The sequence below is a fragment of the Petaurus breviceps genome, unplaced genomic scaffold (genome assembly GCF_028583685.1).
Source record: "Petaurus breviceps papuanus isolate PSGF00001 unplaced genomic scaffold, PetGlider_PUasm1.0 181, whole genome shotgun sequence".
NCBI classification, from domain to species: Eukaryota; Metazoa; Chordata; class Mammalia; order Diprotodontia; family Petauridae; genus Petaurus; species Petaurus breviceps.
The window spans coordinates 23892428-23906192 of record NW_027185784.1 but is presented as its reverse complement, the minus strand read 5'-3'; the positions used below and the strand labels follow the sequence as shown (position 1 = coordinate 23906192).

Genomic DNA, 13765 nt, shown 5'->3' with positions numbered 1-13765 from the left:
TCTCTCTCTCTCTCTCTCTCTCTCTCTCTCTCTCTCTCTCTCTCTCTTTCTCTCTCTCTCTCTTTCTCTCTGTATCTCTCTCTGTCTGTCTCTCCTCCAAATAGTAGATAAAGTGAAATGTTCCCATTCTCTTCTCTCCATGGATCCTACAGGGTCTTAAATTTAGATCTGGTAAGGACCTTAGGTATTCTTTAGACCAACTCCCTCATTTTACAGATGAGGAAACTGAGTGACAGAGAAAATAATCGCAGTGTAGTACGAATAGCACTGGATTTGGAATTAGGGGACCTGGTTTGAATCATGGCTATGTGACCTTTGATAAGCCTCCCAAACTCTCTGGACTTCAGTTATTTATTTGTATATTGAAAGGGCTAGACTAAATGACTTCGTAAGTTCTCTTCCAGATCTGTGAGACTAATTTGACCTTTTAGGCTTCTCATCTTTGTTTGTTTACCTTACAGACTGTCCAAGGAGGACATTATGGGTAGTGGGATTTAGATCTGAATCTAAACTCAGCTAGTGAGTAGCAGAAGCAAGTCCATGACAACCCATGCGAGGGGATGGTCTAAAATAGTTTTCTGTATGATCCAGAGGGAATGGCAAACTGGGAAATTTCCTCTGAAACGTAATCAAATCTCTAAAAATCCATTTTAAAATCCAGATCCGCCTCAAATATCACTTTTAATTTCCCATAGGGTCTTCCTATGGCTCCCACCTCTACGTGTGGGAGACCCCTAGGGCTGGCTGTACCAAACAGGGTTTCTCAGGTAGAATTTCCACTTGAGTTTTCCAGGTTTGCTCCATATAAGGTGTTGTGGTAGAAGGAGTATTGAACTGGAGGCCAGAGGACCTGGGTTCCAAAGTCTGGTTCTTCCACTAACTAGCAAGTCACATTTCTCTGTATGTCAGTTTCCCCATCTTTAAAATGAGAGAATTGGATCAGATGATTTCTAAATTTCCTATGAGCCTAATTTGACTTTTTGGGCCTCTCACCTTTCTTTGTTTGGCTAGTTAGCTAGCCTCAACCTTTCTTGTGAGAGATGCATGAACTAAGCCCTGGAAAGCTTATGTGACTTATTCAAGGTCACAGAATTCATAAGCTGCTAACAGAGGTTCAAATCCGGGTCCTCTTACTCCAGGCCCAGCATTCATTTTCCTGTCCCAGGTTGCCTCTCTCAATGATATTTGCCTTCTAGTTCTAAAAATCTCATGATTTTATGCATTTGTCATCTAAGGAGCCCCTAAGTATGATTATATTTATGTTTTCCTTATCTAGAAAGAAAATTCTAGGATATGTTCCATTGAGGAAATTAGGGTCAGGAATATTGTCTTTGGTACACTTGGATTTAGGGTCAGAGGCTCTGGGTTCAGATCCTAGCTCTGTCATTTATTACCTGTGTGACCTTGAGGGAGTTACTTAATTCCTCTAGGCCTAAAATCTCCTCAAGGGCAAAGTGAAGCGATCGGACCAATGACCTCTAAGGTCCTTTGTAAGGATCAGTCCAAGAGGTATAAAAACATCCTGCTCATACAGTGAGACTGTCTACAAAGCAGTACCTTGATTAGACAGAGGACTTGGCTAGCAAGAGGAAAACTGTAGGGTTTATGGGAAAAATCAGTGAAGACAGCCCCCCAAATGCCATTAAATGTATCTGGCTTTTAATTTATTTTGTTAATAAAACCAATTTTCTTTCTACCCTTCCACTGCCCACCCCAGGGAGACAGGTAGAGGTATGCTATAAACCAGTTCGTGTGTGTATGAATATATATATGTGTGTATATATGTATGTATATGTGTGTCTCATAACAATAAAAAGAGTAATTAAGAGATTTATTGGAGCATATAAAAACCTGAATGACACTGAAGATTCCAATTCAAGTTATTGTTCTTGGCTCAAATTGAATTCAACAGTGAGTAGATAAATAAAATTAAAGAAAAAACAAATTCAGAACAGATGTTAGGGAAGTAATTTTTTTTTTCACAGCAAGAATCATAAACATGAAGAACAGCTTATAAGGCAAAGTTGCTGATGCAAAAATGTCAGGTTACTAAATTATTAGTTAGATGGCAGCTAGTGGGGGAGGTAGGGGATCGGGCTGCATTCAGATCATAATTTGGCTGTCCCTAAATGTTAGCGTCCACATGCTACACAGACTATTTATTTTAGCATAGAGGTGTGTATGTATGGTGTGTGTGTGTATGTGTGTGTGTGTGCTCATCCATGCATCAGTACACATATACTGTCACAATCATATCCTGATTGTCTCATTTAAAACAGTCTTCTATTCTTGATATCAAGGTAGGGCTTCGGTTCCTAAGCTAAAGGGAGGGGGAAATGTAAGAGATCTAAATTCCAATGATTTCTGTCACTGGCTGATGAGTGACTCTTGAGAAAGTACCTTTCTTTCATTAAGTCAGAGTCTGGGTAGAGAAATGGGAAGAAACATCACAAAGCCTTTGTTAAATTATTATTATTACTTTTTGGACAGTGGAGTCGTCTTTTTTATCATTGTTGTCGATGGTATTTTTTGGCAGTCTGGGTCTCCCAGGCTGGAAGTGTACAACAGCCACTCATGGGCTAATCCCCCTACTAATCAGCATGAAACCTTTGACCTCCTCTGCTTCTGACTCATCTTTCTTACCCTCCCTTTGTTTGGTCACACCCCTTTTTGGAGCAAAACCATGATATGGGGTGATTCAAAGTTTACAATTCTAGAGACCTGAACTGGCCTCCAAAGTTCCCTAAATGACCCTCTACATACTCCTCTACTCCAAAGTGAATTGGCCACTCTATGTGGATGGAATCACTGGTCTGGTCCCAACTGCTGGAAGTAAAACTGGCATCCTCTCAAATCAGCGGATACATGGTAGTAAGCAGAATGTATGGGGGTAATATTTGTGGGAGCTATAAGGCAGGGCACTTGTGGGGATCTGGGACTCTTGGGTATATCTCACTTGTCTCTTCATTTATTGGTTTACCAATCTGCTGGTGAAGGGGACCAGCAGCGCTAATGGTGCGTGTGTGTGTGTGTGTGTGTGTGTTCTTTGGCTTGTCAGTGTAGTTCATACTTATTGTGTTATTTTGGAACACACACATCACACCAAAAACGGGGAGGTGAGCAATGATGAAGCTATGTTCCAGATTCAGCCAGAGCTGCATATCTAATTGATTATGTCAGTTGAGTTCCCTCCCCTGCCCTCGAGAGAGGCCTAGTCCACCACAGGCACCATGATGTTACAGGAGTAAGGACAACAAGCTGTAGGAGACAGTGCTGGGAAGGGACATGACAAGTAAAAAGGAAACAAGTCATGTTATCTGTGGAACACTGATGACTATTGGTCAGGAAGTCTAAGAACAGACCAGGAAATAGCATTGGGGCATGGGAAGTGAGGGCCAAAGTCAGAATCAGGAAGAGTCGTTCAGAGTTGAAAATCAAGGTCAGGGTATTCGTGTGCCTTTGGTTCAGGTCATAGGGAATGATACAGGACATTGTTTCAATGGAGCTGAACCAATTCTGCCTCCTCTTGAAGCAGCTGCAATGGTCCTTGGGCCATAGGCAGCCTGGATTAAAGAGGCTTCCATCAAATCCACTTTTGTGGGACTTGGCATGAATGGCTTTTAAAATGTCTATTTGTGACTTGATCATTGAAGTGGGAAAAGTCCTAGTTAGTGCCAGGGGAGTCTAGAATTCAGACATGGATTAAAAAACATACTTATGTTGCCTCAAATTAGATTTTGTAGAAGACAAAGATTGTATTTGTGTGTCTGAACTAAACTTAACAAAATACTTCATATTAGGAATTTAGCAAAGGGTTGGTTATTATTGGTGGTGGTGGTGGTGGTAGTGGTTTTGATGTTGGTTGTAATCAACCCCTGTTGACAGCATGGCAGCCAGGGATATGAATTTTAAATTGAGGTACCTAAGTAAAACTTTACCAAAAGGTCACCCTTTCAGCAATGTCTTTACCATTTCCCTTGGGAAACAGGAAATTATTCTTTTCATGGGCCACGAAGCATAATTGGGGCTGCTACGATAGCAATGGGTATTAAATTCCAATGAATTCAGCATCATAGAACCAGGAAGTTTGGAGAGGACTCCTTTCCCTCCATCTTGTAACATTCTGATTTTCCTTCAAAGCACAGCTCAGGTACCATTTCCCACATGAGGTCTTTCCTTGTTCAGTCAATTGGGAGAATGTTTTCTCTCTTGAAATGACTTTGGATTCCTGTAATGGAGGGATGGGGCAAGGAGGGAGGGCCATGTCCTTAGAGGCCTCACCACGAGCTCTGCCTGCCAATCTATCTAGAGGCTTGGTGAGCCTGCTTCTGGAGGGCTCCCCATATGCTTGTAATGATAGCCTCCGATCATGCATCTTGGCAGCTTATTTCTTGGTGACAAAAAGGTTCTTAATTGGTCACTGAGCTAGAAATAAGTGAGCATACAAAGCAAGGCAAGAACTGCTATGACCAGCTAGGTGACAAAGCCCCCCACTTGGGGGCCATGTCTCCATGAAAGTGTGACACCTCTTTCTTCTACTCCCATTGTGTTTCTTCTTTCTTGGTCTTAGATGTACGATTATAAAAGAATGAATAGACCAGACTATGGATCTTGTGCTTTCCACAAAGTCCAAAGAACTATCAGAGGTCTGGCAACTGCTGCCGGTAACAGATTTTGCTAGTAGCGGCATTAGTCAAGTCTAGGGAGTAGCAAGGCTGGTGCAGACAGGCTTGACCCAGCCCAGCAGCCAAGATGCTGTGTGATGCAGGCAGGGGCGTCACTTGTGTGCCAGCTACACCTCACCCAGAAGTGAATTTAGTGGGGACACTGTGAAGAAAGAAAAGGACTCCCAGAGCCAGAAAGAACCTCCAGTCTTGTTTTGGGGAGATGGATGTTTTACAGCAAGCGCTTCAAATTTGAGTCTATGGTCCCTAGGCACTGAGGTGCGTGGAGGTGAGAATGTGATCTCTGTTTGGGATGTTTTGTGCCTCAGTGTTAGGTGCCATAATGGATAGAGCACTGCGCTTGGAGTCAGGAAGACCCGAATTCAAATCCAGCCTTAGACACTTGCTAGCTGTGTGACCCTGGGCAAGTCACTTAACATATTTTTGCTTCAGTTTCCTCATCTGTAAAATAGGGATAAAAATTGAAAACCTCCCAGGGTTGTTGTGAAGATCAGATGAGAGAATAATTGTACAGAGCTTTAGCACAGTGCTTGGTGCATAGTAGGTGCTACCTAAATGTTAGCTATCATAACATTATCATAGTGTACTACACTATGATTGAATGTCAGGAGCCTGAATTTAAGTCCTGACTAGGCCACTCAGCTCACTGAGTGACCACAGAGAGTGTGAAAATGAAGGGGGAGGGCTGTGTGATTCATCTTTAAGGTCCATCCCTGTTCTGACATTAAGATGATGCTCTATGTAGAACATGGTATTTAATGGGGCATCATATCATCAGACATAGGTTAGGCTTGCATAGCACCAATTAGGCAGCTATCACTGTTGTAACGGTCAGGCTCCAAACAATTTATTTCAGCTAAGATAAGCAAAGTTAGGGGCAGCTAGGGGTTGTAATGGATAGAGCTCTGGACCTGGAATCAGGAAGACCTGAATTCAAATCCAACCTCAGCTGTGTGACCCTGGACAAGTCACTTAACATGGTTTGCCTCAGTTTCCTCCTCTGTAAAATGAACTGCAGAAGGAAATAGCAAATGACTTCAGTATCTTTGCCAAGAAAATCCCAAATGGGGTCACAAAGAGTTGGACATGCCTGAACAATAGCCACAAAACCAAAGTTAGTTGATAGTCCAGAATCTGAAGGTCTCTGGAATAAATGTGGCCTAAGATGCCGAATAGATTTTTATTTTAGAATAAAAGGAAATCTGTATAAAATGTAGTCTGGGAAGGAGTGCAAAGCAAAGGAAGGGGAAATTTTTTTTTTGCTGGGAAAAAGTGTTACCTTATTCCTAATAAAGTCTCTTCCTCAAATTGAACACTGGTATAATCCTGTTGACTTTCATAAAAATAGGGCACAGCTACCAAATCTAAGAGTAGTTTGGACCACAGGACAAAGAAAAGGAACCAACATTTACAAATCTATGTTGGCCCTGGGACTTCTCTTTGTAAGAAGCACTGATTCTGGAAACAGAGGACTTGAGTTCGAATTCTGACTTCGTTTTTTATTGTGTGATCTTAGACAAGTTATTTAGCCTTCCCAAGCCTCAGTTTCCACATCTGTAAAAAAAAAGGGGGGGGGTAGTTTGGACTAGATGGCCTCTGTGGTCCTTTCTGGCTCTTGACTGGTCATCAGAAGATTCTGTAAATTCTATGCCTGACTTTTGGAAGAAGAGGAGGAGGGACTGGGCATGTGAGTAAGGGTGGGTAGAGGTGACATTGTCATTTGAATCTGTAGAACGTCACCTGAAATTGTTCTAGATGGTTTAAAGTGAATTGAGTTTGGGTCGTTTTGGTTCTTTGGTTTGTTTGGGTTTTTTTCTCCATGAAAGGGATAAAACTTGTATTGACTTAATTAAAACTGAAAAGTTGACTTGACATCTTGTTGTCAAGGAAACCAACACTTTCACACACAACATCAGTTACTGAGGTGCCATTCGGATTATTCAAGTGACATTAAAAAAATAAGAAATCGAAAGGGCTCTGTGCTGTTCTGAGAATCTACGCATAAGCCACTTGAGGGAAGTGGTTCCCAGAAGCCAGGCTCTGGGAGAACTTTTCTCTTTCCCAGGAAGACACACAGCCAAATTCACAGTTAGTACTGTGCTTCAGGGAAAATAGTGGTATAAGATGTTTTTCAGTCATGTCTGACTCTTCATGATCCCATTTGGGGTTTTCTTGGTAAAGATACAGGAGTGGTTTGCCATTTCTTTCTCCAGCTCATTTTAAAGATGAGGAAACTGAGGAAAACAAAAGTGACTTGCCCGGGGTCACACAGTTAGTATCTGAGGCCAAATTTGAACTCATATAAATGGGTCTTCCTGACTCCAAGCCCGGCACTCTATCCACAAAGCCACCTAACTGCCCCAGGTTGGGCATGGAAGGGTCTCCAAAGTAAAACCATTTTCTTGAATAACCCCTCTCAGGGCAGGGATTGGAACCACTGTTTATTCTGGGGAAACAGGAACTCAATGAAAAAGAAAAGGACTGGAATAACATCAAGAGAGAGGAAAGAAGGGGAAAAAACCAAAACAAAATTAAAACTGTCTATTCACAGCTGCCAATTAAGCCATTTGGGGTTCAATCGGATGCGCATTTTAACCTATCTTTGTAACCAAATATTTTTTACAGTCAGTCTTATCCCACCACAAACAAGACAAATAGTTCTGTGCCAACCCCTTTTTAAAAAACAATGATTTTCAACACACAGATGGCCTGCTGGATCCCTTCAACATCGATACATGCCCAAACTACCGTGCGTGGCATGATGAGGCAGAAAGTTTTTGCTTATATTATCCCTCTTGGGTGGTCTTCGAGACATGAAGATGATTTAAATTTTGATTAAACAAGAATTTATGGAGCCCCTCATGTGTGAATGTCATGTGGGAAAGAGGAAGCAAATTGGAATAGTTAGAGTGCTGAAGTCAGGAAGACCTGAGTTCAAATCTTACTTCTGACACTTGCCTCTAAGGTTCTTTCCAGCTCTATATTTCCTATGATCGCATATGAAAAATATATAAGGCCATTATCCCTGCCTGTCCTCATAGGGCTTTCAGTCTAGGAAGGAGGTAAAATCATGTACCCTAGTGCTTAGCACAGGATCTGAAACATGATTAATACTTAATAAATGTTTATCGACTGACAAATAACTCTAATACCAAATATGAAAAGTACCATGTGAGCAATATAAAGTATTTGGAAATAGGCAAGACCACTTTTGGATGGGGGGGTAATTTGGGAGGGCCCCATGGAAGAGGTGATATTTGAGCTGAGTTTTGGAAGATGAGAATCAGGGGAATGCAGAGCTCATGCTAGAAAAGGGACATGGCCTGAGAAATGTCACGGATGTAGAACAGTGCAAGGCGTGAACAAGGAATACTAAGTAGTCTATGTTGGCTGGAGTATAGGGTTTGAATTAGGAGTAGTGTCAAGACTAGAAATGGTCAAGTCAGATTGTGATGGGCCTTGAACACCAGACTAAGAAGTTCAGATTTTGTCCTATAGGCAGTAAGGGGCCATCATTTTTTTTAATGACCAGAAATGGACCATCGCTGATTGGAATTCCCTTTGTCTTCAACACAAGGACTCTGGTGTGGAGGTGGCAAGACAATAAAGACACTAATAGGAAGAATAGAAGTGAAGTTCAAATATTGTCATCAAGGGTAGCCAAAGACAAAATCCAAATCAGCTTGAATCAGAAAACAGAACAAGAGATCTTTCCTGAGCTAGGCTCCAAAGTCACTGAAGTCAACTGTCCTGTTGTAGGGCAAATCCTAGATTGAGGCAAAGAGACTAGTTAGATGGTCACTGCAATAGTCCATATACAACATAATAAATGTTTGAACTTGGGTGGTGGCTCTGTGGACAGTAGAGAGCTTTGGATTCGAGAATTCTTAAGGATTTGGTGATAACTGAGTATAGGGTATAATAGAAAAGGGGAAGGTGATCACACAGGAATCATCTCAGAATCCAATGTTAGGATTGACCATGGGTGACCAAAAGAATGATGGTATCATTAACAGGAACAGGAAAATGAAAAAGATGAATTGGTTTGGGGGAGATGATAAGTTTGTTTTTCACCATGTTGAGTTTGAAGTACCAATGTACCATCCAGGCAGAAATAGTTATGCAACAGGCAGTGAGTTTCAAACAAGGATCTGGGCTAGAGATATTGATTTGGTGATTAACCACCAGTTGAAGCTATCCAAGTAGAAGGGGGCTAGGGGCTTATAATCTTAAGGAATTCTAACATTTAGAGTGTGTATGGGAGGATGAAGCAGATAGAGGAAATGTTAGAGAAGAAGAAATAATATGAAACTGGAAAGTGTGCTGTCATGGGTGCCAACTTGCTATGAACATTTAGATAAGTAAAATGTGTTTCCAGGTAGAAGTTGCATCTACTTTGATAAATACGTAAGGACAGTATGTTTTAGGAAGAATTAGAATGGTCACATGTCAGCTGGTGCACAGGTCAAGGAGAATGAAGATTGAGAAGAGGTCTCCTAATTTGGTGACCAGGAGGCCACATGAGATCTAACTGGACAGGAAAGAAGAGGAGAAAGTAAGAAAAAAAGAAGTGAAAAAGAAAACTGGAAAATGCACTTAGAAACTTAGTGCGAGCAAGAAAAAACTACCAGGATGCCAAATATTTTTTAGCCTGTCAGATTTCCAAACACTTCCACACCTGGAATTCCATAAGGCCTCCTCAGTGTTTTTAAACAAGGAATTATGCATCTTCTCTTTGGGGAAGCCAGGATAGACAGTTTGATTCAATTCAAGAAAATATTTGTTAAATGCCTCAGGCATTTCTTCACATTTCAGATCAATTAATGGATATCTTGACATACTCATTTTCACAGGCTATATCTTCCTATATCTACTGTCTATGAACTTAGAGTGTGTTTATCTGCCCTCCTCTCCAAGCCCAGCTTCTGTAGCTGGCCTCCCATGTATCTTCCTTTAGGTTTCTGGCCTGCTTCCTCTCATAGATTCCCTCCAGATCTCCAGACTCAGACCTCCTGGAAGTTAATTCTCTTCTTGCCTTGACCCATCTTCCATATCTTAGGCTGTTGTTTCCTGAAGCCATTTCTAATGCATTTCTTTTTCTTTTTCAGTTGACTCTACCATTAATGGTATTTTTGTTATACTGGTCTTTGGTTCCCACAGTTAGCTATAAGTCACTTGGATCCTGTTAGCCTCAATTTTCCCACCATAAAATGGGGTTAATAATAGCACCTGTTCTTTGTTACACCTTGAGATATAAGAGATAAAATATGGGTCTGACCCTTTCTAGCCTTTCTCAAGAGGAGAGGGGGCAATGATGGTGATTTCGATGGTCCATTTCCTCTCTGAGGGACTTTTACAGCGCAGACACTTTGTGAATATTCTGCAGATATTTAAAAATCCCAAGTACTGATTCTTGGAATTCATTTCCTATTTCTGGGCTATTAACTACACAAGATGAAATAGTAAAAGGATGATGTTTCTGTCTTACCCACACAGTGGTCCATATGTCTTTATCAGCTCCATATGACTTTCCCAAAAACCCTACAAACACAAAGCCCCCAAAAGATGTCATTATAATTACAATAACAAAAGAGTAAAATAGCAATAATTCAAAGTCAGGGGGAGGGAGAAGGAGACTGGGGGGGGGAAGGGGTGAAGAAGAAAGCCAACCTGAAATAATGAAGTTTATTTTGAAGAAGTGAAATTCTACTGTTTTCATGTGAGTAAAGAGAACTTAATAGTGTTGCTGAGTAGGGTTCCTGTTTCATTGACTTTGAGGAATAAGATAAGAATTTGAATCAATCAAGCAAGCAACAAAGATTTATTAAGCACCTACTAAATGCTAGTCCCAGCCCTCAAGGAGCTTATGTTCTATTACATGTATTGAGTATGTTCTTTACCTACCCTGCTAAAAAAACTTGCTTAAAAGCAGTATAATCCTTCATCTAACTTTCCCAAAATCTTATTTATAGTGTTACTTTGCTTAGTTTAAGGTAGTACCCTTTCCCTGTGTGAACAGTCTGTTGCTGGAAGGGAATAATTCTCTAACTAGATGTCCCAACACTGTGTCAGGAAAAGAGGATAAACTCATCTTGTGAAGAAACATTCCATATAAAGTGTTGCAGAGACACACAGACTGTCCAGAGTTCCAGATACTGAACTTCCTCTTTTAGCAACCTGTTTAAACACAGTGTTCCAAAAGACTTTTTTTTTTTGGAGGGGGGAAGGCTGGGCAATTGGGGTTAAGTGACTTGCCCAAGGTCACACAGCTATGAAGTGTTAAGAGTCTGAGGCTGGATTTGAACTCAGGTCCTTCTGCCTCTAAGGCTGTTGCTCTATTCACTGTGCCACCTAGCTGCCCCCCAAAAGACTTTTTGAAGAAAAAAAAAGGGATGGCACCTTACATGAGTGAAAAAATGCAAGAAAACAGTCAGAGTAATTAAAATTAGTTCAGTTTAATAAATATTTATTAAGCACCTACTATATGTAAACAATTTGCTAACCCTGAGAATATAATGACATAGTCCCTGCCCTCTAGAACCTCACATTCCACTTTGAGGGAGGAGGGGGGTAAGAGTAGTAGCTGGAAGGAAGACAGGAGAAAGATAAAACAAATAAATAAGCATTTGTTGTTTAGTCAGTTGATCCTGTCAGACTCTTCATGACCCCAATGGGGGTTTTGTTTAAGGTTTAGGAAAACCCTTATGAGGTAAGTGGGAGCAGCCTTGGACTCAGTTGGGTCTTGGTATTGGAAGACTTGCCATTTCCTTCTCCAGCTCATTTTACAGATGAGGAAACTGAGGCAAACAGGGTTTAAGAGACTTGCCCAGGGTCATACAGCTAGGAAGTGTCTGAGGCCAAATTTGAACTCAGGTCTTCTTGACTTCAGGGCCAGCGTTCTATCCATTGTGCCAGCTTGCTGCCCCATAAATAAGTGTAAAGGAAGTTAATTTGAGGAGGAATTGAAGTCTAACACTATGTGGATCAGGGCTTTTTTGTCATTTGACAGTGTTGGTCAAGGGTTTAGGAAAACCCTTATGAGATAGTGGAAACAGCCCTGGACTCAATCAGGTCTTGGTGCTGGATTTAGCTACCATCTCTCATGCCGACTAGTGACCTTGGACTGTCAGATCCTCAGTTTCCTCATTTTTGAAATGGAGATGATAGCTGCTCTTTATTTTATTTTATTTTATTTTATTTTTAAGCAATCGGGGTTAAGTAACTTGCTCAAGGTTACACGGCCAGTTATTTCTGGGTGTGATGCTGAGTATCTGAGCCTGGATTTGATCCAGGTCATCCCGACACTGGAGCCAGTGCTCTTACTTGCTGAGCCACCTGGCCGCCCCAATAGCTGCTCTTTATAAAACACCTTAAGGCTGACAGAGACTGAATACTTATCTCATTTGATAATAACTTCACTTGTCTATTTTTCTACCCCCAGCACTTAGCACAATGCTTGGCATATCACAGGAGATTAATAATTGTTTATTGGTTGATTGGAATAGCAATAGCATTGGAACTTCAGCTTCCTTCTGCCTCCTTTTGCACTTTTCTTTCCCCTTCTTTCCCATTTTATCAGACCACAAAGGACCTCTTAACCACCAAACCCAAAGGCCTCATACCTGACCTATGATCCCACATAACAGTGCAGATATTATTATTCCAACCAAACTATTATTAAGTGAGAAAATGTAAATTTAAAAATGCCTTATCAACCTGAAGGTGGATTTTTATTTATTTATTTTACTATTTATTTTAGCCCTCAATTCACAAATGAGAAAAATACCTGCCAAAGATCACTAGGGAGTGACAACCCCCAGGCTTCTGATTCTAAATCTAGGGCTCTTTCTAAGGCCTGACTCTAGGCCAATGTTCTGTAAACAATCACATGCTGCCTCTCACAGAAGGTATGCCGTATATGAGAGAAAACCTCCATGCAAGTAAAAATAGGTACCTAGAATACCACACTTTTAAAGAATTTGGGGAAAGATCTGCAGACATGGGGGAGGGGAAGGAGAAGGGATGGACAATGTGGCCAAGAGGAGAAGCCAGAGTTTACTTAGTCTTATCAACAAAGTGCTGCAATATCCCCCCCCCCAAAAAAAACATTTCTCTCTAATTTGAGTGTAGGGAATAGAACCACCAGATGTTTGCATTATTCATCTCTTCATTCATTGGTATGCAAGAACCATTTTGCTTTCTCTGATTTGTTTTTATTTTTTGGCAATTGTTTCTTCACCCTTGCTTCAAGGAGCATATGTGAAAGCTCTAGAGAGTTCCATTAGAGGCTCTGATACAAGGGTGGCATGTATAAATGCCACACTGAGCCAAATCCATTATGGCGCCCTCCCCCAGCCAAGTACTAAACAGACAAAAGTATGGAAGGCAATCTCCCTTACCTGTCGGAAGAAGGTCATGTTGCCAATGAAAGGGAGGGGCTTGGGATGTCTAATGCCCACCTTCTCAAGGCTGGAAAATGCAGAAGTGGAATACCTGAGCAATGAAAATCAAACAAACAGTGAAGGCAAGAAATCAGTATTTGCATCTAGACCATTGTATCTCAGGGTAAAGGGGAAAAGTGTTGGTTTTGCAGAGAGCAACATCTCTGAAGAGTCTTGGGGGCTAAAGACAGAGGGGCTATTGTATTATGACGCTGCCTAATTATTAAGGATATTATTCACAGCATCATAAATGTTTGTGGAATTGAATTTAGAGATGTAAGGGACATGATTTTTAAAAATTTCCTTTTTATTGTGAACTTGGTAAATGCAAATAAACATGAGCATTTCAATAAACACAGAAAAAAACTAAGAGGGTTTATATATGAAACGGTGAACTTTTATGTACAGTTTGGTTTTTTGCCAATTATGTACATTTTTAATATAATTCAAATCTACTGTAGTAGTTCCAACACTTTTCCACTTATCTGTATCTCCATCTGAACTTCCTTCTGCTCTCTTCTGTTTATTTTTTAAGGATTCATTGATGTGATTTCCTTCCTTCCTTCACTCTCTTTCCTTCCTTCCTTCTTTCCTTTCTCTCTCTTTCTTTCTTTCTTTTTCTTTCTTTCTTTCTTTCTT

The 13765-nt window shown here is 40.9% G+C and overlaps 1 protein-coding gene across 1 annotated transcript in view; it reads right to left on the bottom strand.

The window, feature by feature from the left end:
- Window positions 1-13765, bottom strand: part of TBXAS1 (thromboxane A synthase 1) — a 245327-nt gene that overhangs the window by 170276 nt on the left and 61286 nt on the right. The window contains exons 2-3 of the mRNA XM_069087345.1: window positions 13085-13178; window positions 10174-10226 (exon numbers count right to left, since the gene is read on the bottom strand). Of these exons, the coding sequence (XP_068943446.1) occupies window positions 10174-10226; window positions 13085-13178 (147 nt within the window). The remainder of the gene's footprint in view (window positions 1-10173; window positions 10227-13084; window positions 13179-13765) is intronic.